Here is a 22965-nt window from a genome sequence, read left to right as displayed (position 1 = left end):
CTTATGGCACTTACAGAATCCCAAAACAAAACAAAGTTGACTTTATTTTAGCTGAGAAAGTGTCGAACCTAAAAGTAAAGCACAAGCAGCAGAGGAGTCAGTGCTCTGCCCAGTGACTGTAGCATGAACCCGGAAGTCCCAGCGCACACAGAGAGGGGCAGACGCACCACAGACACACCCACTGCACACAGAGAGGGACAGACGCACAGACACACCCACAGCACACAGGGAGGGGCAGACGCACAGACACACCCACTTCACAAAGAGATAAACTGAAACTTACCTTCACTTCCTGCATTTCTGCATCATGGCGGCAGCAGCTCAGCTCGGGAGCCTAAAGGAAGAGGCCACTTGTTCCATCTGTTTGGAATATTTCACTGATCCGGTGATGATTATTGATTGTGGACACAACTTCTGCCGCTCCTGCATCACCCAGAGCTGGGAGGGAAGGGATGGAAACTTCCCCTGTCCACAGTGCAGGGAGATATCTTCTGGGAAAAACCTCCGACCCAACAGACAACTGGGAAACATGGTGGAAATTGCTAAACAGCTTCACCTGCCCCCCGTGACGCCCCCGGAGGAGAATCTGTGCGAGAAACATGATGAGAAGCTGAGGCTGTTCTGTGCAGAGGATCAGAGGATGATATGCTGGGTCTGCCAGGAGTCAAACGACCATAAAACTCACTCAGCAAGTCCTATAGAGGAGGCTGCAAAGGAGTACAAGGTATGTGTGTGGTTTCTCTGCAACTACAAGTGAAGATCACAGGGTTTGTCTGTGGAAAGTCAGGGATCACAAAGCCCTCTGTACACCCCCTCAAGGAGGCAGCCTGAGAGCACGAGCTATGTGTGCACGTAAATGTGGCGGCAGTGGTATATTTTGGCCAGCACCTCAGCTATGTTTGCAAGGGAGTCAATTCGAATCTCTTCTCTTCGTCTGTGTGCTCAATGTCTTTATACTGTGCCACCCAACAGTAATCACATATATATAGCGGGAACCCCCCTATATGTTAATCAATTTTAACATTTAGACAGAGCACAACAACAGATGTTTTAAAGACTGGTTGAGCCCAACCAGTTAAAGTTTTTAATACAAAAATTCTTCCAGTGAAATCTGTTCAGCCAACAATATTCTTGACAGATGTTTCTTAGTCCCAATATTGACGCAGCCACAGCCGACACGTGTTTCGTCGCGTTCCGCCACTTTCTCAAGGCTTCAAAAGAAATCTGTAATTTTAATGTCAAAATCACGTGTCCGGAATGTTTCGTCCTACACGATGTAGCTGGATATAATAGTCCAGACGAACCGAGCTGGTGTTTTCACGTCCGTGAAGGAATACTCTTAAATCTTTGTTGAAGTTCGAAAAAATGAAGTAGTTACTGGTTCCAGGTACGAGGAACTCAGATTTTTTTTTGAGTTCAAATCTTTTTTATTGAGCAATAACAAAAATGATAACGGCCATAAGGCATCAGTAGAGTTACAATCGTATTGGAGTGACGCCGTAATCAAACATGGATCAGTACATATAAAACAATACATACATACATACAGTAAAGGAAAATAAAGCATATTGAAAACAAGAAAGTAAACATCAGTCCGGATCTGTAAAAGAGATGAGATGAATGAATTAACAAACAAGATAAACAATATAATATACCATCATTGCATTCTTACGGTTGTACACAGTTCCGTAGAGCCCTCCATCCAGATCTAGCCATATAATACCAGGTATACTTTGTCGTTCCTGCACATTGTGTCTAAGGCTGATAAGCCCATGGGGACAGGTTATAACCAGTACAATTCATGCAGCGGGCACCCCACACTTTACTAAGTATTGACCTCATTAGTAGTACTTCATGGTGGGTCGAAGGTAAAGGAGGCCTGGTCTAAGGAAGACCATAGTTTTTTGTTGGTAACTTGCCATGGTGATGAGTGTAGAGCGGGATTGTCGGTGCCCCTAATGCAGGATAGCCATTCCCTCCAGGCATTGAAAGAGACCTCAGCCGCTGATTTCCAATTGCATAGGACTACCTTGCATGCTAGTGTTAGCAAGAGATCCGGGAGCTGGCGGTCATGGTCCCCCTTTAGTAGTGGGTCTAAAGCTCCCAGGATAATGTAGATGAATTCCCTTGCAGGGTGTATGTCAAACGTGTGCCCAATGTAGTCAAAGATTTTAGTCCAATATGTACAATGTCACAGCGTATATCTTCGGTTATGCTCCTTAATAAGTCGAAGGGAATCTACACAGGTTTTGCTCAACGTTACATGGATGTCCAAACGGCGGGACAAAATTTCAGTTCCGGCCCATGTTTCAAGTTCAGTCCTGGGCTCCAGTGTTAGAGGTAGTTCGGTCCACGCTGGTTCCCTTCTTGCTAGTAGCAGTCCCGCCGTTTGGACATCGATATAACGTTGAGCAAAACCCGTGTAGATTCCCTTCGACTTATTAAGGAGCATAACCGAAGATATACGCTGTGACATTGTATTAAAATCTGAGTTCCTCGTACCTGGAACCAGTAACTACTTCGTTTTTTCGAACTTCAACAAAGATTTAAGAGTAATCCTTCACGGATGTGAAAACACCAGATCGGTTCGTCTGGACTATTATATCCAGCTACATCGTGTTGGACGAAACATTCCGGACACGTGATTTTGACATTAAAATTACAGCTTTTTGAAGCCTTGAGAAAGTTGCGGAACGCGACGAAACACGTGTCAGCTGTGGCTGCGTCAATATTGGGACTATGTGTGCACGTTTTCAGAGGTGACAAGTCATTCTGTGTAGAGGAGGAGGAGCCTGCAGAAGAGCTCAAGGTATGTGGGTGGGAGTTCAGAGTTCACTAATGAAGACACAATGAGTCCCACAAGGGAATGAAAGATATTCAAGTCGGATTTTAGGGATCACCGGTTGTTCAAGCCTCATAGAAGGGGCTGGAAAAGAGGACAAGGTGTGTCTGTGGGCATTCAGGGTTCACAAACTCACACAGTGAGCCCCACTGAGAAACCTGCAGAGGAGCACATGGTGGGTGGGTGGGTGTTCTGGAACCGCAAGTGAAGTGCACAATGTATGTCTGTGAAGATGGAGAGATTTCAAATTCACTTGATAAGCCACATCGTAGGGCAGTGGAAGAGTAGACGCTATGTTCTTGAGGGTTTAGGCATCACAAGTCACCCTTTTTATATGGTGACAAGATCGCTCCATGTCACTGGGAGACCGCTTTTCCATTCCCGGACGTTGCCTTCACATATCACAGGTGACCACAACTCCCAGAATGCACTGATATGTTAAATCAAAAGCGGAGATTTGGAATAGTTGTGTCTAGGTGGCATGGAGTCATCTGGCCACCCTACCTGTGTGAGGGGGCTGCAGGAGAGAACAGGGTGTGTCTGTAGATGTTCAGGGAATCAAACAGCAAACCACAGCGAGTCCATAGACGAGGCTGACAATGAGTTCCAGGTATGTGTGAGGATGTTGTTGGATCATGGGCCTGTACAAGGAGTGTATGTGTGCAGGTTCCACACAGGAAGAATCTACAGAGGGGCGTTTAGGGACCACACGTGAATTCCCTCGTGAAATCCTTAGGAGGATACAAAGTATGCTTTGGGGCGTTATGGGATCAAACGTCACCCTGTGCATCCCATAGAGAAGCGTGCCCAAGAGCACATGGGGTTTATGTGGGTGTCCAGGGTTTTCAAGAAAAGATACTCTGTGAGTCTCACAGAGGAATACAAGGTACATCGCTGCACTTGGGAACCTCACCTTACATGTTCACAAGCACTGCATCCTATAGACCTGGGCCTGAGGGTACCTGAGCCTGACAGCATTGTGATGCCCTGATAATTGTAATACAACACTACACACATTGTGCCAAAACATGCGGCCTGCACATACAGTCAGATGGAGCCAAGATATGACATACTACACCGAGTCAGAAGGTAGTGTCAGTAGGCGCTCTCCTCTCTGGGTTTATAAGTGATGCGAATGATCTTAAAGGTCATCTGGGCTGGAAGGGGGAGCCAGTGTAGGCCCTTTAATGCGCAGGTGATATGATTTCTTCGAGCCCTTGATGAGCTGCGCCGCTTCATGTATGCTCCCTTTCAGGGGTGCTAGGGTGGTGTTGGGGAGACCAGGGCCTTGTCTCTGCCCCCACGGAGATGACTTGTACGTTTGTTCTGAAGTCGTCTTCTAGGAGAAACATCTTCACTTTCTTCAAGAGAACTGGAACCAGGCGTTCTTGGTCCTCTTAGCAATGTGTTGCTTGAATGAGAGGTCTGTGTCGTGGGTCGGGGTAAACAGGCTTGACTCTGGGGGTATTTTGAGCTGTTGGCTTACAGGAAGTTTGCAGGATGTTGTTGATTAAAATCTTTAGGTAGAGTTGAGTGTCGTCTGTATATAGCTGGCTCTTGATGCTGCTGTCTGTGAGGATGGATCTGAGAGATCCCTTGTAGAGGTTAAAGATGATGCGAGAAAGGAGGGAGCCCTGTGTTACTCCGCAGGAGGCGGGGACTGCTTGTGATTGTATAGAACCTATTTGCATGAACTGGTGTCAGCTGGTGAGGTTGGATGTGATCCATTTCAAGACAGTGTCTTAGAATCCCATCGTGTTTTTTGTGCGTTGATCAGGGCCGGCTGGTCGCCTGTGTCGAAGGCTGCAGAGAGATCCAGGAGGTCAGGGGTCATTCTTGTAGTTAAGGAGGAGGGTGTTGTCGACCAGTTGGAGTGTGGCTGTGTCCGGGCTCCATACACAGTTATTGTGTTTATAAAACTTGTTTGCTTAGATATTTTCACTTGGTTCTGTGTTGTTTTGAAATGTTTGATAATGTCTCTGGGACAACCTTTCTTCTTTAGTGTCAAGTCTATCTGTTTCCATGCTTTGGGCATAATGTGTGCACAATGTCCAGTCGCAGTAAGTGCCAGTGATGAAGCTTGTTTCCATGGACCAGGTATTCTGATCCATCTAGGCAAGAACCGGTACAAACAAGCATTGGCATAGCCAATAGATTTCGCCTCTGGGACCTTAAAGGTGTTTTGCCAGAGGTGTTGGGAAGTTTGGAAAGAGATGCAATTTAACATGAAGGGATCCCACACCTCATTGATACATTCAGTACCTGCAGTTTAATCAAACGAGAAGAGGGAATGTGGGAACCTCTTATAATATCTCAATCATTGGAGAAGGCACGCTTTACTGCAACTTGTGCTTGCTTTCACCTTATAAATATTTAACACACGATCCGAGGCAGTTGAATGCTAGAAGCGAGAAGTGAGGGAGAGAGAAAGAGACGGAGAGGAGAAGGGAAGGAGAGAGTGAGAGAGGAAGGGACAGAGAGGTAGGGACAGAGAGAGGGCGGGAGGAAGAGCAGGAGGCAGGTGGAAAGGAGGGAGAGAGGAAGGGATGGAGGGAGGGAGAGTGAAAGAAAGAATGAGAAATAGCAATGAAGAGAGGGGTGAGAACGAGAAAGTAGACAAGAGTTAAAGAGAAAATAGAGAAAGAAGAAGAGAAGAAAGATGAGAGGAAAAAAGACACACATGAAGCGCAGGAGCAAGACTATGTGAAAGAGAGAAAGAGTGATCGAAAGAAAGGGAGTACGAGAGAGCGAGCGGGAAACGGGGTGAATAAGAGAGATGAACAGCTAGAGAGGAAGAGAGAGATGGGCAGAGACTGTGTGAAAGAGGCAGGTAGATGTCACCGGCAGCAGAGCTGTCACTGTCCCCTTGGGTCAGTAAGTACTCACACAGGTCAGTGTGAGGGGCGCAGCCTTTCAAGCGCTATGCTACACAGTCTAACTAAATACAAACTGAACTGTTTAAGCAAAACAAATCGGACATTAAAATGAAGCGTAAATAAGAGAAACAAATGCTAATCCGAAATGCAGTTTTAGCAGGACCCCCTTGAAGCTCTGGCATTTTACTGTAGCGCCGACTGTGCCGCTGGTGTTTCGACCTCCTATATACAAATTTGGCATGGTCATGATCTGCACTATAGAGCAGTTTGTAGCAGTGGCGTAATGAAACTTGAGGGCGCACCCCCCCATGCAAAATACTTTGAGAGGCCCCCCTCCGGACGCACTTAAGCTCTCAGGCCTTGGTGCCAGGCTGAGAGGGCTTCTGGCGCTTGGAGCCCCCATCCCCCGCGCTGCGGGGGCTTTGTAGCCACCATTCAGAAGTTAACATAATAGGCTGAAAACATCCCAAATACGCATTTGTATCGAACCGGCAATTCAAAGCAGTAAATATTTCACAACTAAGTAGCAGAAGGCACAGATTAGCAATATTTTCTCTAACATCATGTTAACAAATCCATGGACATACACATACATACATACATTCCTAAATCCAGTGTAGCATTTGCCGCTTATACTGAAGGTAGAAGCAAAGAGGGACCTGTTTATTAAAAGTTTGTAAATGTAAAAAAACACAAAACATTTTATCAATAGGAGCAGTGCAGATTTCCAGTATTTTTTTGATTCACACAAAAAACAACAACCCAAGAGCATGCAAGCGCATCCATGATCGCAGTTTTCCATTCATACTCCTCGGAATGAGTGCGTGTGCACGTGATTTGCCCATTGCTGGTTAGCTACATATTTTTCAGACTTATAGACAATCCACATGAGAAACTTTGGCAAATCTGCACAAATTGTTCCCCATGGAAAAATCCCATCCACTACACCCAATGACATAGGGGAGGTGTTCAATCCCAACAAAGCATATCACTTTCGTGAAACAGTAGTTATGTGCTTTGCAGGATGTAAAACTGTGCACACAATAGATTAGACTACTAGCAAGATTTCAAGTTTGTGGGTGTTTTTGCACGTCCTTTGGTTACTCCTAGCCATAACTTTAAACACAGTCCACAGTACGAGTAGACTCTGCAGTCCAATGTAATCTACAAAAGTAACTGTCTGCAAATCTTGAATCCGTTGATCGAGTAATTTGTGTACACAGGAAAGCGGAGATGCAGAAAGGCGAAAAAGCAAACGAAAGGTAAGAGAAAAAAGTGAAAAGAGGCTCAGAGGGGATAGAAAAGGAGCAGATGAGAGGCAAGAGTAACAAGCAGGAAGTGGGATAAGGGAGGGTGTGGCAGATGGTGAGCACTTTCGCGGCCTCTTTGATGAACTTCAAAGCGGCCGCGAAAGGTCTCCCAGAGGTTGCAGGCTGACAAATGGTGCGCGCGCCGGGCGCACATGCACTGTACCTCATCCGCCTGCAGCCTTTGGGAGCACTTTTGAAAGCCCCTTACTTAACTCTCGCAGAGCAACGCATGCGCGTTGGCTCAGAGAGACCTAAAAAGGGACATCATTGTCTGTGATACTTGGGGCTGGTGCTCACAAAGCAGAAATACTTATTTTTAAAATTATGATCCAGTCATCTGTAATATGGACAGGGGCTATAGTTTACAGGCCCCCAGGCCAAAAAAGCTAATTTTGTAAACCTTCTATTGGAATTCATTGCGCCTTATGTTCTAGGCGCAAATAATTTCATTCTCATAGGAGATTTTAATTATCATGCAGATTTATCACAGGACTTCGATACCGACCAATTGGTAACTTAACTACAGACATTAGGACTGGAGCAATTGGTAGTAGGTCCTACCCATCAGGACAGACATACCTTGGATTTACAGTTCACCAACTCCACTAAACTCACAGTTGAGCAACCCCTACTTCTACTTTTATCATCTGCTAAAATGTGGCTTTCATTTGGATGCTCCAATAACTAGCCAGGATAATAACTGTGCCTTAATTAGGCCCTGGCGAAAAGTCACCCCTACATCCTTTTCTACCCACTTTAATGCGCAAGCCTTACTACATACAGATAATGTAGATCAAGCAACAACGGCCTTTGAAGAGGCCATAACTCTTGCTTTGAACACAGTAGCACCCATGTCAAGGGTCAAGACTAAAGGCTAAGCATCTCCATGGTTTACATTAGAATTAATAAAAACTGAGAAATTGTCCAGTAGAACTGCCGAACGGCACTGGAGGAAAACCAAAACTACTATAGATCGAACCAAATATACAGAAATCCACCGTACCTATTTAAATAATATTAAACAGGCTAAAAAGTCTTATTTAACAGAGAGGATTAATAATGGGGGTCCGAGGGAAAGCTCCGGACTGGTTTAAAAATGATCTAAAGGACCATCCCACGACTGTGCATTTAGGTTCCCTGGCCTCATGCAGCAGACCAGTAAGCATTGGAGTTCCCCTGGGGTCACTCCTGAACCCTATGCTTTTTAATCTTTATGTAACACCGCTGGCCAGGATAATCAGGTCTTATGGGTTCGAGGTAGTGTCATATGCTGATGACACTCAGCTGTTGATCACATTTGGTCCTGACCCTACAGATACATTGATCCAGTTTAAAAAGTGTCTGACCTACATTAATAGCTGGATGGGCAACAACAAATTTCAGCTAAACAGCAGTAAAACCAAGATTATTCTGTTCGGCAGGGCCGAAGAGTATTGGTCTAGCAGCTGCTGGCCTCAGGCATTGGGCCCATGCCCGTCCCCAAAACAAGCAGTCTGCAACCTTGGAATAACGATTGACAACAAGCTATCCATGAAAAATCATGTCAATCTTGTGCTGGGTACTTTGTATGGAATCCTGCGGAAGCTACGTAAGATTTTTAAATGGCTACTTATTGAAGCCAGGAAGCCACTGGTCCAGGGCTTAATTTTAAGCCGCATCGATTACGGGAATGTCTTATTAGCCTCCCTAAATGAAGACTTCTTTTCTAAACTGCAAATCTTGCAGAATACTGCGGCCTGATTGATCCTAAATCTACCTCCAGGATCTCCCTCAGTCCCTAGTCTGAGGTTTCTCCACTGGCTTCAAGAGGTCATTTTAAAATCTTGTGCCTAACTCATAGAAGTATCTATGGCACTGGGCCTGGTTATTTAGCGAACAAAACTCAAAAGATATCAGCCAGAAAGAACACTAAGGTCCAGTTCAAAATCTCTTCTTACCCCACTATGAGTCCGCACTGTACGCAATGGGGGTCGATCTTTTTCTTTTCTTGCCCCTCATCTCTGGAACAAGCTGCTGTTTCATCTTCTGTCTATTGCGGATAACCAGCGTTTCCGCAAATAATTGAAAACGTGGTTGCTTGATCAGAAATAACGGAATTGAATATGACCCTCAGTCACTGGAATCTCCGCATGCGCCACGAGACCTACCGGTGATATGTGCGCTATATAAGATTCTCTGACTTGACAATCCCTTTTGTGTGGCTGCTACTAGCAATACTAATGTATGACTGGTAAGTACAGTCTGGACATGTGTGGCAGGTACTGTAGTGACTCTTTTTTTGCAATTAAGACCACACTCTACATATCTTTATTTGTTGCACTCTCATCCCTAAAGGTAAAACTTCAAGAGTGGCTGCTTGTCCTGAAGAAAGAGGAGGTATATTTTCTGGAGTCTAAACTCAAGGAAGAGGATCAATATAAAACCATGAGGGTGAGTGGCTGCAGTGAGTTCTGTGTGTCTGTATATCTCTGTGCCCAGTCATTTGTGTGGCCTCTTTAGTACAAGACACACAGAGGCAGATGATTCACACTACAGACTGGGTCATGGTCCCCCACCAAATAAATATTCTGACCGGAGTCACTGCACCTGGATATTGGCGCTGAAATCGGACAAGGGCGCGTCCTAGAAAAATATAAAATCAAGTATTACTCTTCTGACCTTAATACTCACATGTGCATGGTGTGTGTTAGTATGTGTGCAGTGGTGTGGCAATATCTGTCTGGGAGTATCTGAGCATGTTCACGCTTAGGTGTACGTGTCTAAGTATGTGTTCATGTATGGATGGTCCTGGAGTTATCTTTGGGAGTACATGCATGTTTGCGCGTCCCTATATCTGTCCTTTTATTCTGCATGTGTGTGTGTCTGCATATTCATATCTAAATATGGAGCCCGAGAGTATACAAATACATGTCCTTATCTTTATGCATGCGTGTTTGAGGGTTGTGTTTGCTTTCGTCTGGATTTATTGGCTGTGAGCTTGTGCCTACATATGTGAATGCCTGCCTATGGGCTTGTATATCACAAGGTCTGGTGGCATTTGTGAGTGTGCAAATACATGTGTGCATAAGTCTGGAGTTATACATCCGTGAGATTTTATATGCATCTGTGTGTCAGTATATATGTATGGATGTGTGTCTATGCATGCATGGACTGCAGACATCCATCTGTGAGTTTGTACAAGGTTTGTGTGTGAGTCTGCAAATCAATGTGTGCATCTGTATGAGTGTGTACCTCTCTGGGTGTGTGTATGCATGGATCTGGAGTTATCTATCCATCCATCAGACTGAGCAAGCATAGTTTAAGGCCTTTCCTAAACTAAGGTTTTAGCGATGTAATCCTGCTACGGTATTGTATATACATCCTCGAACCACAGATCATCCAACAGAGTTCATCTAAGGGATAAAGCGAGCATGGAAGCTCCAACATTGTGTAGATGAGTTTTAGCCCACAAATAGTTCATCCTAACAAAATGCCCTCTAATCAATCTTAACACGTTTCAGGACATGTACATTCCCTTCTTCAGAACAAATACATTTCTAATTCTAGAGATTACATGTGCACAGCTGAGCATCAGCCACTGGCCTTGGGCATTCTCTGTTCTGCTCAAGCCTCGTTGCAAGGTTTCCCTGCAACAGTCTCATTAATCATCAATAACTAGTGCACTTTTTTTGTTTTAATAATATTTACTGATTTTTCAGAGGTTTGTACATAGATCCTTGACAATAGTGAGTGTACATAATATCTTTCATACAGATATACATAGAACATTGATGGGGTACAAGGATATAATAACAGCATTACACATACTATAGAATTGTGGTTCGTTGTCAATGTCCCAGTGGGAACTCAAGATCATATTAACCGTGCAAATATATCACCATAAGTATTGTTAACATTAACAAAAACAACTGTCTGTAATTTACCATTTATATTTGACGGGTATCTATCTTGTGCGCTGGTCTGATCATGATCAGGTGTGTATGCGTACCTAGAGACATGAGGTTTAGGTGATCCCTGCAGTAAGTGCGACACAGTGTGCGACCTCATGAGTTGGGCCTGGAGATTCCTATTACCACACATGTGCTGCACATCCACCGTACCTACATGCACTGGACATGCACATGGAAGGTTAGTGCAAGGGTATGGGGCTCACACCAAAGCAGTACAGTAGACTGTACTTTCATCTGACACAAGAAAGAGGTCTGGTCATAACTAATGTTCCACAAAACTGGGTACGCTGCCACCACCACTTTAGGTGGCTAACTTAGGACGCAGGAAGTAGTGTCATCTCGGTTATGAGGGCACGCTTGGCACGCCACTGCAGGTCACCAAACAGGTACTCTTTTGGGCTTCAAGGAGCTATAACATTACAGTTTTGCACAACACAGGAACACATTCCTTATTAACACTGGTGATACAAGGACACAACCCTCTACCAAGGAGAGAGCTAAGATGTGCAACCCTCTGCCGGGACTAGTGACACAATACAAGAGCACAACACTACCAGGACTGGTGTCACATCACAGGAGCACAACGCTCTACCTGTAAACTAGTGACACGTACAGTAGCACAACCCCCTACCAGCAGTGGAGACATACCTGACTCCATAAAATGTCTGACTCCAGTAATTTTTGGTGACGCAAGAGAAACGCACCGCTCTCCACTGCTGAAACCTCCTATTCCTACTGGGACGAGACATGCCTCACCTGATAACAGACAGGCTCCAGCTGTGAGCCATAGTGTGATATACCTCAATTGACAACACACAGGCTCCTGTTCTAAGCCACAGTGTGACATACCTCATCTGATAACACACAGGCTCATGCTCTAAGCTACAGTGTGACATACCTCATCTGATAACACACAGACTCCTGCTCTAAGCCACAGCGTGACGTACCTCACCTGATAACACACAGGCTCATGCTCTAAGCTACAGTGTGACATACCTCACATGATAACTCACAGCCTCATATCTTAGGATAGGAAAGGATGTTTATCCAATCTCCTCACTCATCTTTTACAGAAATGCCTGAATTACCTTCAGAAACATTGATTTGTCTGATAATTAATGATTTTGAATGTAAAATTCCCACATCAGTGATTCCCCTTCACTCTGAATGAGCGCCATTGTAGGACACCCCTTCAGCGCCTCCATCTGGGCAAACACATCCATTGTGCTGGCAGGACAGGGGCAGCCCGCACTCCCCAAATCTTATGTCTTCCATCCAAATGGGATGAAACTTCCTGGCCCACCTTTTACATCATCTTTTGACTTCAGCCGTATCTGGGTCTTTGAGTGTCCCAGCCTGCGGTGGGTCCTCTTCCTTGCACTCGCTCCATGGATCGAGCGTCCCTGCCTGCAGTGGGTTCTCTTCTTTGCACTCGCTCCATGGATCGAGCGTCTCTGCCTGCAGTGGATTCTCTTCCTTGCACTCGCTCCATGGATCGTGCGTCTCTGCCTGCAGTGGGTTCTCATCCTTGCACTTGCTCCATGGATCGAGCGTCTCTGCCTGCAGTGGATTATCTTCCTTGCACTCGCTCCATGGATCGAGCGTCCCTGCCTGCAGTGGGTTCTCTTCCTTGCACTCGCTCCATTGATCGAGCGTCCCTGCTTGCAGTGGGTTTTCTTCCTTGCACTCGCTCCATGGATCAAGCGTCCCTGCCTGCAGTGGGTTCTCTTCCTTGCACTCGCTCCATGGATCGAGCGTCTCTGCCTGCAGTGGGTTCGCTTCCTTGCACTCGCCATGGAACGAGCTTCTCTGCAGCTTTACGAATTCTGACCTCTCTACAGTTCATGAGGTGCCTCAGGGAAGGGGGAGGGCAGGAATGTTAGAAGGACAGAAGATGGTAGAAGGGAAGGTAGTAAGAGGCTGCAGTTCAGAAATGAGGAAAAGCACATTAGTGGTCTGATTTTTGACCCCACCACCTTCCTCCTGAACTCCAACTCTAAAGATGTAGAAAGCTTTTTATTATCTAACCAGCTTTTCTTTGCTTCTGACAGAACAAGCTAAGAACTGAGAAAAATAAAATTGAATCGGAGTTTGAAAAGCTGCAGCAGCTTCTAAAAGAAAATGAGCAAACACTGCACAGAAGACTGGAGGAGATGGAGACGAAAATGACCATGATAGAAAATGCAAATATCACCAAACTGTCCAATCAAATCACCTCTCTCAAGGCCCTGATAACAGAGATAGAAAAGAAGTGTGAGGCGCCGGCGTGGGAACTCCTGAAGGTGAGATACTGTTTGGGAATAAAACAGAAGGAAGTGACATATTCATATTTTGGGTGCATTATTAAATGTTTGAGCAGAGCACGTATGATCTCCTGGCTGGGTCAATGCACAGTGACCCCACGCACTCTGAGAGCCGCACACAATATACAGACACGGATAATTTACATTGTCCCACTTGATGCTTTGAGCCCAACTCAATATACAAACTGTGAAATGTACAGGAACCGTTTACGGTGTGATATACAAGTTAATAACCCATCTATATACAAAATATTTATGCATTTTATCTATTAGTGTGAATGCATTACACCAAGCAATTCCAGTGACAGTACATAATATATGAAGACCAAGGAGCAAAATGTGTTTAAAGTTAGATAGAAATGGAACGCTTAATGAGAGACAACACCTGAGAGAATTGGAAAGAAATCAAATTTCTCCTTTTCGAAGAAATTTGAAAACATTTCTCTTCTAATGCGGTTACTTTTCTCTTGATGTAGGTGGTCACCAAACCTCTTGTTTGGATGAACAGCTTTATAACTAGGAATTTGGAATAGGTAATGGCAGCTCACTGTTTTTTTGTCACACCAGGTAAAGATAGAGATTGCCATAGAAAACTATTTCGTTTGAAGACTAGTGACAATTTAATATGACGGGTAACCCTTGGTTATATTACAGTGTGCAAAATGAATGTCTGCAAATTGCTGCCTAGCAGCAAAAGAAATGTGATTTATGACTGTATTATCTTGACACCCTGAACAGCAACCAAATTCCTCACCAATATGGTTTAGGGTGGGATTAGAGGTATAAACCTCTTTATTGTGGTCATGCGATGTCACTTTAACAGTGATGCTCTGCTCAGATAGGTTGATTAGTTTACAGCCAAGAAGATTCCAGAGAAGTAGCTCCATGTAAAGGGCACTAGATGATGGTGACAGAGAACATACAGGACATCCCTCCCAGCGTGACAGAGAGCATCCCTCCCAGGCTGACAGAGAGCCTCCCTCCATATCAGCCCCTTCAATCCAACAGCTCACCCAATGCTGGGATGAATTAATCCAGTAATTGGCGGGCGCTTCACACAAGCAGATCCTTCAAAAGTCCATAACTGCACAAGAGGAGGACACAGGTCTTTGTTCTTCCTGGGCAGCTGTGATCTCGTTTCCTAGATGGCTTCCACTTACACAGACTCCTCTAGTACTCCTTCTGCCTGTACCTCCCTCCCCTGCAGGGCACTCTTCCAGTCTCCCTTCTGCTCGTACCTCCTCCTGCTGGGCGCTGTTCTAGTACCCCTTCCTTGTACCTTGTCCTGCAGGGGATTCTTCTAGTGCCTCGTCCTTGTACCTCCTCCTGCAGCGCACACTTCTAGGACCCCTTCTTCTTGTACCTCCTCTTGCAGGGTACTCTTCTAGTATCCGTTCCATGTACATCCTCCTGCGGGACACTCTTCTTGTGTCCCTTCTTCTTGTACCTCCTTCTCGGCACTCTTCTATCCCTTCTGCTCATACCTCTTCCTGCAAGGGGATTCTTCTAGTACCCCTTCCTTGTACCTCCTCCTGTGGGGCACTCTTCTAGTACCCCTTCCTTGTACCTCCTCCTGCGGGGCACTCTTCTAGTACCCCTTCTTCTTGTCCCTCCTCCTGCAGGGCACTCTTCTTGTGTCTCTTCTTCTTGTACCTCCTTCTCGGCACTCTTCTATCCCTTCTGCTCATACCTCCTCCTGCAGGGGATTCTTCTGGTACCCCTTCCTTGTACCTCATCCTGTGGGGCTCTCTTCTAGTACCCCTTCTGCTCGTACCTCCTCCTGCAGGCGATTCTTCTAGGACCCCATCTTCTTGTACCTCCTCCTGCAGGCGATTCTTCTAGTGTCCCTACTATGTACCTCCTCCTGCAGGGCACCCTTCTAGGACCCCATCTCCTTGTATCTCCTCCTGCAGGCGATTCTTCTAGTACTCCATCTTCTTGTACCTCCTCTAGAAGGGCACCCTTGTAACCCCCCCCCCCTTGTACCTCCTCCAGCAGGCAGGGCACTCTTCTAGTACCCCTTCCTTGTACATCCACCTGCAGGGTTCTCTTCTAGTACTCCTTCTGCTTGTACCTCCTCCTGCAGGGACCTCTTCTAGAACCCCTCCTGTTTGTACCTCCTCCTGCGGGGCACTCTTCTAGTACCCCTTCTGCTCGTACCTCCTCCTGCGGGGCACTCTTCTAGTACCCCTTCTGCTCGTACCTCCTCTTGCAGGGCACTCTTCTAGTACCCCTTCTGCTCGTACCTCCTCCTGCAGGGACCTCTTCTAGAACCCCTCCTGTTTGTACCTCCTCCTGCGGGGCACTCTTCTAGTACCCCTTCCTTGTACCTCCTCCCGCGGGGCACTCTTCTATTACCCCTTCTTCTTGTCCCTCCTCCTGCAGGACACTCTTCTTGTGCCCCTTCTTCTTGTACCTCCTTCTCGGCACTCTTCTATCCCTTCTGCTAGTACCTCCTCCTGCAGGGGATTCTCCTAGTACCCCCCCCTTGTACCTCCTCCTGCGGGGCACTCTTCTAGTACCCCTTCCTTGTACATCCTCCTGCAGGGCACTCTTCTAGTACTCCTTCAGCTCGTACCTCCTCCTGCAGGGGATTCTCCTAGTACCCCCCCCTTGTACCTCCTCCTGCGGGGCACTCTTCTAGTACTCCTTCTGCTCGTACCTCCTCCTGCGGGGCACTCTTCTAGTACCCCTTCCTTGTACCTCCTCCTGCGGGGCACTCTTCTAGTACCCCTTCCTTGTACCTCCTCCTGCGGGGCACTCTTCTAGTACCCCTTCCTTGTACATCCACCTGCAGGGTACTCTTCTAGTACTCCTTCTGCTTGTACCTCCTCCTGCAGGGACCTCTTCTAGAACCCCTCCTGTTCGTACCTCCTCTTACAGGGCACTCTTCTAGTACCCCTTCCTCTTGTCCCTCCTCCTGCAGGGCACTCTTCTAGTGCCCCTTCTTCTTGTACCTCCTTCTCGGCACTCTTCTATCCCTTCTGCACATACCTCCTCCTGCAGGGGATTCTTCAAGTATGAATAACAAGGAGAGAGGTAGGGAGAGTAAGCAGACACTCTTGTTCCCCGGTCAGTAATCAAAAATCAAAAAAAGAGTGTCTATCAGACAGGCTAGGCCGTTCTAGGGAGCACAAACACACCCACACTGAGTTGTTGAAGAAAGCCCTCACTCACCACCTGGTGATGACATGCTTCATCATTGGGCTCCACCAAAGAGACCTACTGTCTCTTTGGTGTGCTGCAACGCCAGGATTACTGCGGAGCGGGATCGTGAGATAAGGGCGTGTTGAGTGTAATTGGGATTTAGTGAGTGTTGGGGGTATTTAAAATAGTCAGTAGTGTATCAGAAACTTTATTAAGTGACCACTAAAGACTCAGGATCTAAAACATGTGAGGAAACAGTCCACTATAATTGAGTGGGGGTTCCTAAGAGTGAGTCGACATGTTTCTTGCCATCGAAACGGTGTTAATTTACCCGGCAATTCATCAGGACTGTGTGTGGTAAAACCCTGGCGGTATGGGCACGCTAAGGCCCACCCTTTCCTAGGGGCGTGAGAGTGAAAATAAGAAATTAAGTGAAAAAAGTGCAAAAAATTAGGAATGAATAAAATATTCCTAATTACTCCTGGTTTAGGAGGCTTCTACTTATCGTTTCTGCACTTAGTTGGTGTTGGGAATAAACACCATGGGTCTCAGGAGGGGGGTGGAAGCGTATTCGGCACACCGCCCCCGACGCTTAGCACCCTCAGTATGCCTACGTCGCCCTCGAACCGGACCCCGACGAATTACACTCAACACGCCCTTATCTCACGATCCCGCTCCGCAGTAATCCTGGCGTTGCAGCACACCAAAGAGACACTAGAATATCAGAATGTGCTGTGTTTTGTGAATCTATTCAGAATGACTCTGTGCTGTGTCATTACCATTCAGAATATCAGTTTCTGCTATGTGATTTGACGTCATTCTGAATGTCACATTCTGTGCTTGGTCATGCGATGCCACAGAATGTGCCGTGTTACGTGGCCCCAGCCACTGTTTTCTAATCATAGATAGATCGAAGTTTGTCACTCCTAAAAATACTGCCATAACTTTAACTTCTTCTCTGGACACTGATTTTACTTTGATTGTTTCTCTGTTTTGCAGGATGTCAGAAGCACCCTGAGCAGGTAAGGCTGGTTTATTATCCTCCTCTCGGTGTGTAATGAGCAGGTCTCTCTGCTGCAGTGTGTAACTGCCACTACTAACCTAACACAAAGTGCTAGGAAGCTTTCAGATCCTCATGAAATCACTTTGTATCCTCAAAAAAACTTTTAAGTCCTCAGAAAATACCTTTGATTCCTCTGAAAACTTAAGTCCTCTGGAAACTCCCTTGTATCATCAGGAACTGCTCTTAAATGTTCCTAAATCCCTGTGAGTCATCAGAAAACTCCTTTGAGTCTTGAAATAATTGCTACAGAAATTAGCTGCTGTCCTCACAAAACATATTTTTATCTATAAAACCTACCTGAAGTCCTCAGAAGAGTTCCCTGTACACACAGAAAACTAATGCACATTCTGGAAACTTCCCCTCTGGTTTCCTCAATTAAGAGTTGTGGAAAAACTAATTCTAAATTTCCTAACTACGATGCCAGTCTTCAAAACATCCCTTCTGTGCTTCCAAACCGCATTGAAATGTAATTAAAGCCAGGTTCAAACCTCTGCCCAGGTCACTGACCACTCATTCCAGGCACCAAATCCTTCTTCAAGTCCTCCGAGACTTCCTTGTGTGTCTTCAAAAGCCTCATTTCAATCTTTTCTTTTACGGTCTTTATGTATCATTTTTGGTAACAATACAGATTCAAACAATAAACATCAGCGGCTCAGCGTCCTGTCGTATTTCATTAAAAACATGAGGTGTGGTTCGGGGGCATCAGATCATTGTCATTTTTCATTTCTGAAATAAGATAAAGAGACAATTGTTTACAACTATTGCACCATGGGCACACCATTGGCGAGGATGTCACTCCACACGTCTCCATTCCTGTGGGATGAGGGGAGGGAGGCTGACCCTAGCCCTCTCAGCCACCTTCCCTCACCTGCAGAGACTGCCCCCACATCTTAATTTCCTGTGGAGTGTCTCCATTCCATTTCTGTGCCCTGCAAGAGTCCTTCCAGTTCTGACACATTGGGCTTATGAACAGATGAATCCCGAATAAACCAGAACAACCAAAACAACGACCTGCCCGTAGTAACTTATCTCTCCATCTTCGGGCATGTTTTTGTAATGTTTCCTTGCTGCTGTGTTACTCAACGTTTTCTTTGCGTAGTGTCCATGCTTATTCACATTCTTAAGTGGTCTGCGTACACCCATGGAATATCCTGGTACGCCCGTTAGCGTGTATGGTTAGTGTATGGTTCGCTACATCTATTCGCCCACGTCTCAACCAGGCGAATCCTCAGGGTCACCGCCCTCTATCTGTTGCAGCTCATTTAAGAGGTTGTCCCAACATGCTGCTATGGGTTCTCGACACAGTCCTAACGTTTCTTCATGCTTGATGTAGATGCTTTCGGACTTGGCCATGCGAACAATGAGTGACTCCATGCCCGTACATGTGGTGGGTCCACCACTTTCCACCGTCTAGTTACGAGCCTTTTAGCTACTATTATCCCAAAGTCTACGAACCTAGACACTACTTTGGTGGCAGGCGTCCTCCTGAATTGATACAGGAGGTATATGGACCATTCAAAAGGTAGTGCTCGACCTGTGCATGTGTGTAATATCCTGGTTATCGTATTCCAGTGCACTCCTATTCGGGGGCAGCTCCATAACGTGTACTAGTTCAGCTCCTGGGGGTGTTGTGTTAGTTTGTTGGGGTTGGTAGGATTCCTCAGGGCGCTTGCTGTGATCCAGTTCGTGAAGTTGTCCACTGCTTGTTCCGTGTCCTTGTGGAGGCGGGTAGGTGAAAGTTGAGGGTGTTGATCCAGCGTTGTTCTGATGCTTTGGACCAGCTGCAACATGTTTCGCTGGCAGTGGAGGCGGTGGTTTTGAGCGGCTCTGAGAAGATGAAGTGGACGCAGTGGTGGTCGGTCCAGGTGAGCTGTTCAGTGTGGGTGTAAAGATAGGGTCAAGCGTGTCTCCTGCGATGTGAGTGTGGTTGGTGACTAATTGCTCAAGTTTGAGGTTGGCCATACTTTCTAGGATGTCAGCCGTGTTGGTGTCATCAATGTTTTCAAGGTGAAAGTTGAGGTCTCCTAAGAAGATAGTTTCACCTCAATGGTGATAGGAACGATGAAGTCGGAGATGGGGTTGCAGAAGGGAGGGCAGAGTCCCGGGGGTCTGTAGGCGAGGGTTTCTCCGATCGTGGGTTTGCTGTTCGTTTGGAGTTGGAAGTTGAGGTGCTCCATGAAGGGGGTGGTGTTGTCTGTGGTGGTTGCACATTTGAGAGTCTCTTTGTGCATTATGGCTGTGCCGCTGCTGTTTCTATTGGTCCGGTCTCGCTGCGTGATCTTGCATCCGTCTGGTATGGCTGTGGCAATACTGGGTGCTGATGCGGGGTTCAGCCAGGTCTCAGTGATGAAGACGGGGTCTGGGGTGGTGATGGTTTTCCAGGTTTCTGTGGGGTCTTTTCCAAGAGAGCGTGCGTTGTTCAGCAGGCAGTTGATCTCTCTGAAGGGATTGGCCACGGCCCTGCTGTTGAGTGTGAGTGACTTGTTGTGGCTGATGAACGTGGTGTCAGTTGTTTCTCTTCTGATGCAGGTAAATCGGCAGTTCTGGCAGGAGAAAGGGCCATCGGTGGTCCAGGGTGAGGCCTGGGCGCAGCAGTTGTACTGCCATCCGGAGTCCAGGGCTCTAAGTGCGTTTGATGTGAAGCACAGGCAGTCCATGGTGGGTGGAGACCTAGTGCAGAGCGAGGTCCATGCACGGCATACCCACTCTGCGCGTCTGCCACGTGGGTGCGCTGTGGTCTCTATGCCAGAGGACTGGATTACTGGTGGAGGGTGCCAATTGTGCCCATAGGGGAAGATAGCAGGCACGACAGGGAGCAACGCAGGAGGCGAGGTGTAGGGAGCCGCAGGGCTGCAGGCAGCAGAAGGGAGGTCCCAGCAGAGCCTGGGGGCAAGGGATCGGTCGGGCAGGCAGGGAGAAAGGGATGGGGAAGAAGCCAGACTGCAAGGTCAAGTGCAGCCGGCCCAGGCTACCAGGGTCAAGAGGGGCGCAGCTGGACAGTAACTACTGGGAGTCTGGTGCAGGTTGGGCTGAGGGAAGAGCGTCGGGCACGGTGTCAGGGGAGACAAGGCCACAGAGCACTGTAACTGAAACTGTGGGCATAAGAGGGGTGGCCCAGCCTCCTCCTGTTTCTGATGGGCATGGATGGGCTCACCCTTTGCCTATGCTTTGCTCGGGCACTGATCGCACAGCTCCTACGAGGCGGAAGACGCAGAAGGAATTAATCTGCTGCAGAGGTGCGAAAACGGGCCAGGCCCAGGCCCACCTCCCGGAGGCTGCTGGGAACTTTAGTTCCCTGAGGCTGATGGGGCTCTGGCTCCCGAGTGGAGCTGGGAGAGTCGTGAGGCAGGAGTCCGGGGCCTGGAGAAGCGGGTGAGGGAGCAGCAGATACGGCGGTGTCCATCCTTGGTCTGTTGAAAGACTATCTACCCTCTATGACCATTGCTTGACACCAGTCTTTGTAAGTGCCTGGGTTAGATCCGTAAAGGCCGTCAAGTTCCTTGTGAACTTACCACAGTATGTCAACATGCCTAGGAAACGCCTTACTCCTGTCATGAAAGTTGGTGGGAGTTCAGATTTCTTGACTTTGTTGGGATTCAGAGTCACCATTTCCTGTTTGAAGAAACTGATGTGTTGCTTTAGAAAGTCACACTTGCAGGGTTCAGCCTGAGGCCACTTGAAGGCCCTGTAGGACTTTTTGGACTCAATAATGACTGTCACATTGTGTGCCTACACCAAGATGTTATCACAGATGTTAATTATTCCAGTCAGTTCGTATATAACTTCTTGGATGGTGTTCTCAAAAACATCAGCGACACTGGAGATTCCAAAGTTTAATCTTGTGTATAGTCTCAGACCCAGGTTTGTGGAGAAGGTCGTGATATATCTAAAAGTGGGGTCGAGCATCAGCAGGCGATACCCTGACTTAAGATCTGTTTTGGAGAACAAGCAAGCTAGCTCCTTTGATCTCATTTATTAGTCCATCCTTTGTAGGCGTGATATGTTGTTCTCTTTGGCATGCCTGATTTAGGAGGTGCATGGCCACACCTCTCCTGGCTGTTTGGGCTTCCTGGTGACAATAGTTGAGAAAACCCAAGGAGTGGCCCATAATCTCGCTCAATTATGACAGCCTCTTCCAGCCTTCATAGCTCCTCTTCAACTTTTGCCTGAAGATGAGTTGCTTAAACAAAATATTCATATTCAGGCCTAAATGCTTCAACATAGCTCTATAAAATTGACCCATGTAAGAATTATCTAGCTCTCCAGCCAAGAGCCGGGAATTCTTGAACTGGAAAGCATAACAAAAGGCTTGAAAATCCGGCAGAGCCACCCCCCCTCGCTTCAGTCTCTTCCAGATCTTGTTTCATGAGATCCTGGCTCCCCTGGATGCCCATATGAAGCTTCCGACCCTCCCCTGCGATATCTGCAAAAGCTTTATGGGGAAAGGAAGTGGTTTAGTGTTAAACAAGACGACCACCTTAGGAAGAACCAGCATCTTAATGATGTTCACCCTCCCATAGATACCGGGGGCAGATTTCCCCACCTTTGAAGGAAAGCATCTATATCATGGTTGTTAGACGGACCGGGAGGGTCGGCCGAGGATAAGGGGAGAGGTCTCCGAGGAGAGCCGTCTCCGACGATCGTACAGACAAGTAACTTCCCCCCCACAGACGGACACCACACAAGGATAAAGTTCAACGATACTTTATAGGCAATTCTTTAAGTACGATGAATGGTACAAGGAGGTCTGGACTCAGGGGTCCCCTCGGTTCTGGTCTCTGGTTTGGGAAAAGGGTAGCGGGACAGTCTTGTTACCAAAAGATGGGAATAGCTCTCAATCCTCGAGCTCGGCGTTCTAGATGATCGGGCCGCGGCGGAGCCAGGCAGGTCCCGAGATGGACGAAGGAAGCGACGGTCCGCGGCGGAGCCAGCAGGTCCCGGTGAAGATGGTAGTTACAAACGGTCCGCGGCCACGCCAGCAGGTCCCGACGACGATGAAGGTTTACGAAGGTTATGAAGGTTGCGGCAGCGCCAGCAGGCAGGACGATGATGCGCAAGGCAGAGCTACGGCAGCGCCAGTAGTCCATCAAGGATGAGTTCTTCTCTGCGTCTCTCGACTCCAGGATACAACTGCCTTCCTGCTCTGGAGCTGCCCCAGTTATAGGGCTGGTGCCCTTTGATGTCCGGACCCTCGCACTTGGAGGTCGGGAGGTCCGGGATGAGGGAGTCCAGACACCCAGCAGGGGGGTGGAGCCAGCGCCCGGGGAGGCGATGGGCGAGCGGCACCTGGCGGGGGAGAGCCATCGACGCCTCTTTCTCCCATTGACTTGCCAAGTAGCTCGCTCACCTCCTGGGTGGATGGTGGTGCCGGGATGTCTGCGGCCTGGCTAGGCCCAGGGTTGAGGTCGATCGGGGGCCAGGCGGCCTCGTGGTGGAGTGTCCAAGATGGCGCCCAGGCTGGGCGCGCGGGCCAG

The 22965-nt window shown here is 47.4% G+C and overlaps 1 protein-coding gene across 1 annotated transcript in view; it reads left to right on the top strand.

The window, feature by feature from the left end:
* Window positions 1–222: 222 nt before the first annotated feature.
* The window catches only part of LOC147710153 (E3 ubiquitin-protein ligase TRIM39-like), a 95302-nt gene continuing 72559 nt past the window's right edge, over window positions 223–22965 (top strand). The window contains exons 1-4 of the mRNA XM_086920840.1: window positions 223–724; window positions 9363–9458; window positions 13030–13260; window positions 17428–17450. Coding sequence (XP_086776966.1) covers window positions 308–724; window positions 9363–9458; window positions 13030–13260; window positions 17428–17450 — 767 coding nt within the window. The 5' untranslated portion in view covers window positions 223–307. The remainder of the gene's footprint in view (window positions 725–9362; window positions 9459–13029; window positions 13261–17427; window positions 17451–22965) is intronic.

Source organism: Lissotriton vulgaris, chromosome 5, assembly GCF_964263255.1.
Source record: "Lissotriton vulgaris chromosome 5, aLisVul1.2, whole genome shotgun sequence".
Taxonomy (NCBI): Eukaryota; Metazoa; Chordata; class Amphibia; order Caudata; family Salamandridae; genus Lissotriton; species Lissotriton vulgaris.
Note: the sequence above shows the minus strand (reverse complement) of the source record. Positions and strands in the feature narration are given on the sequence as shown.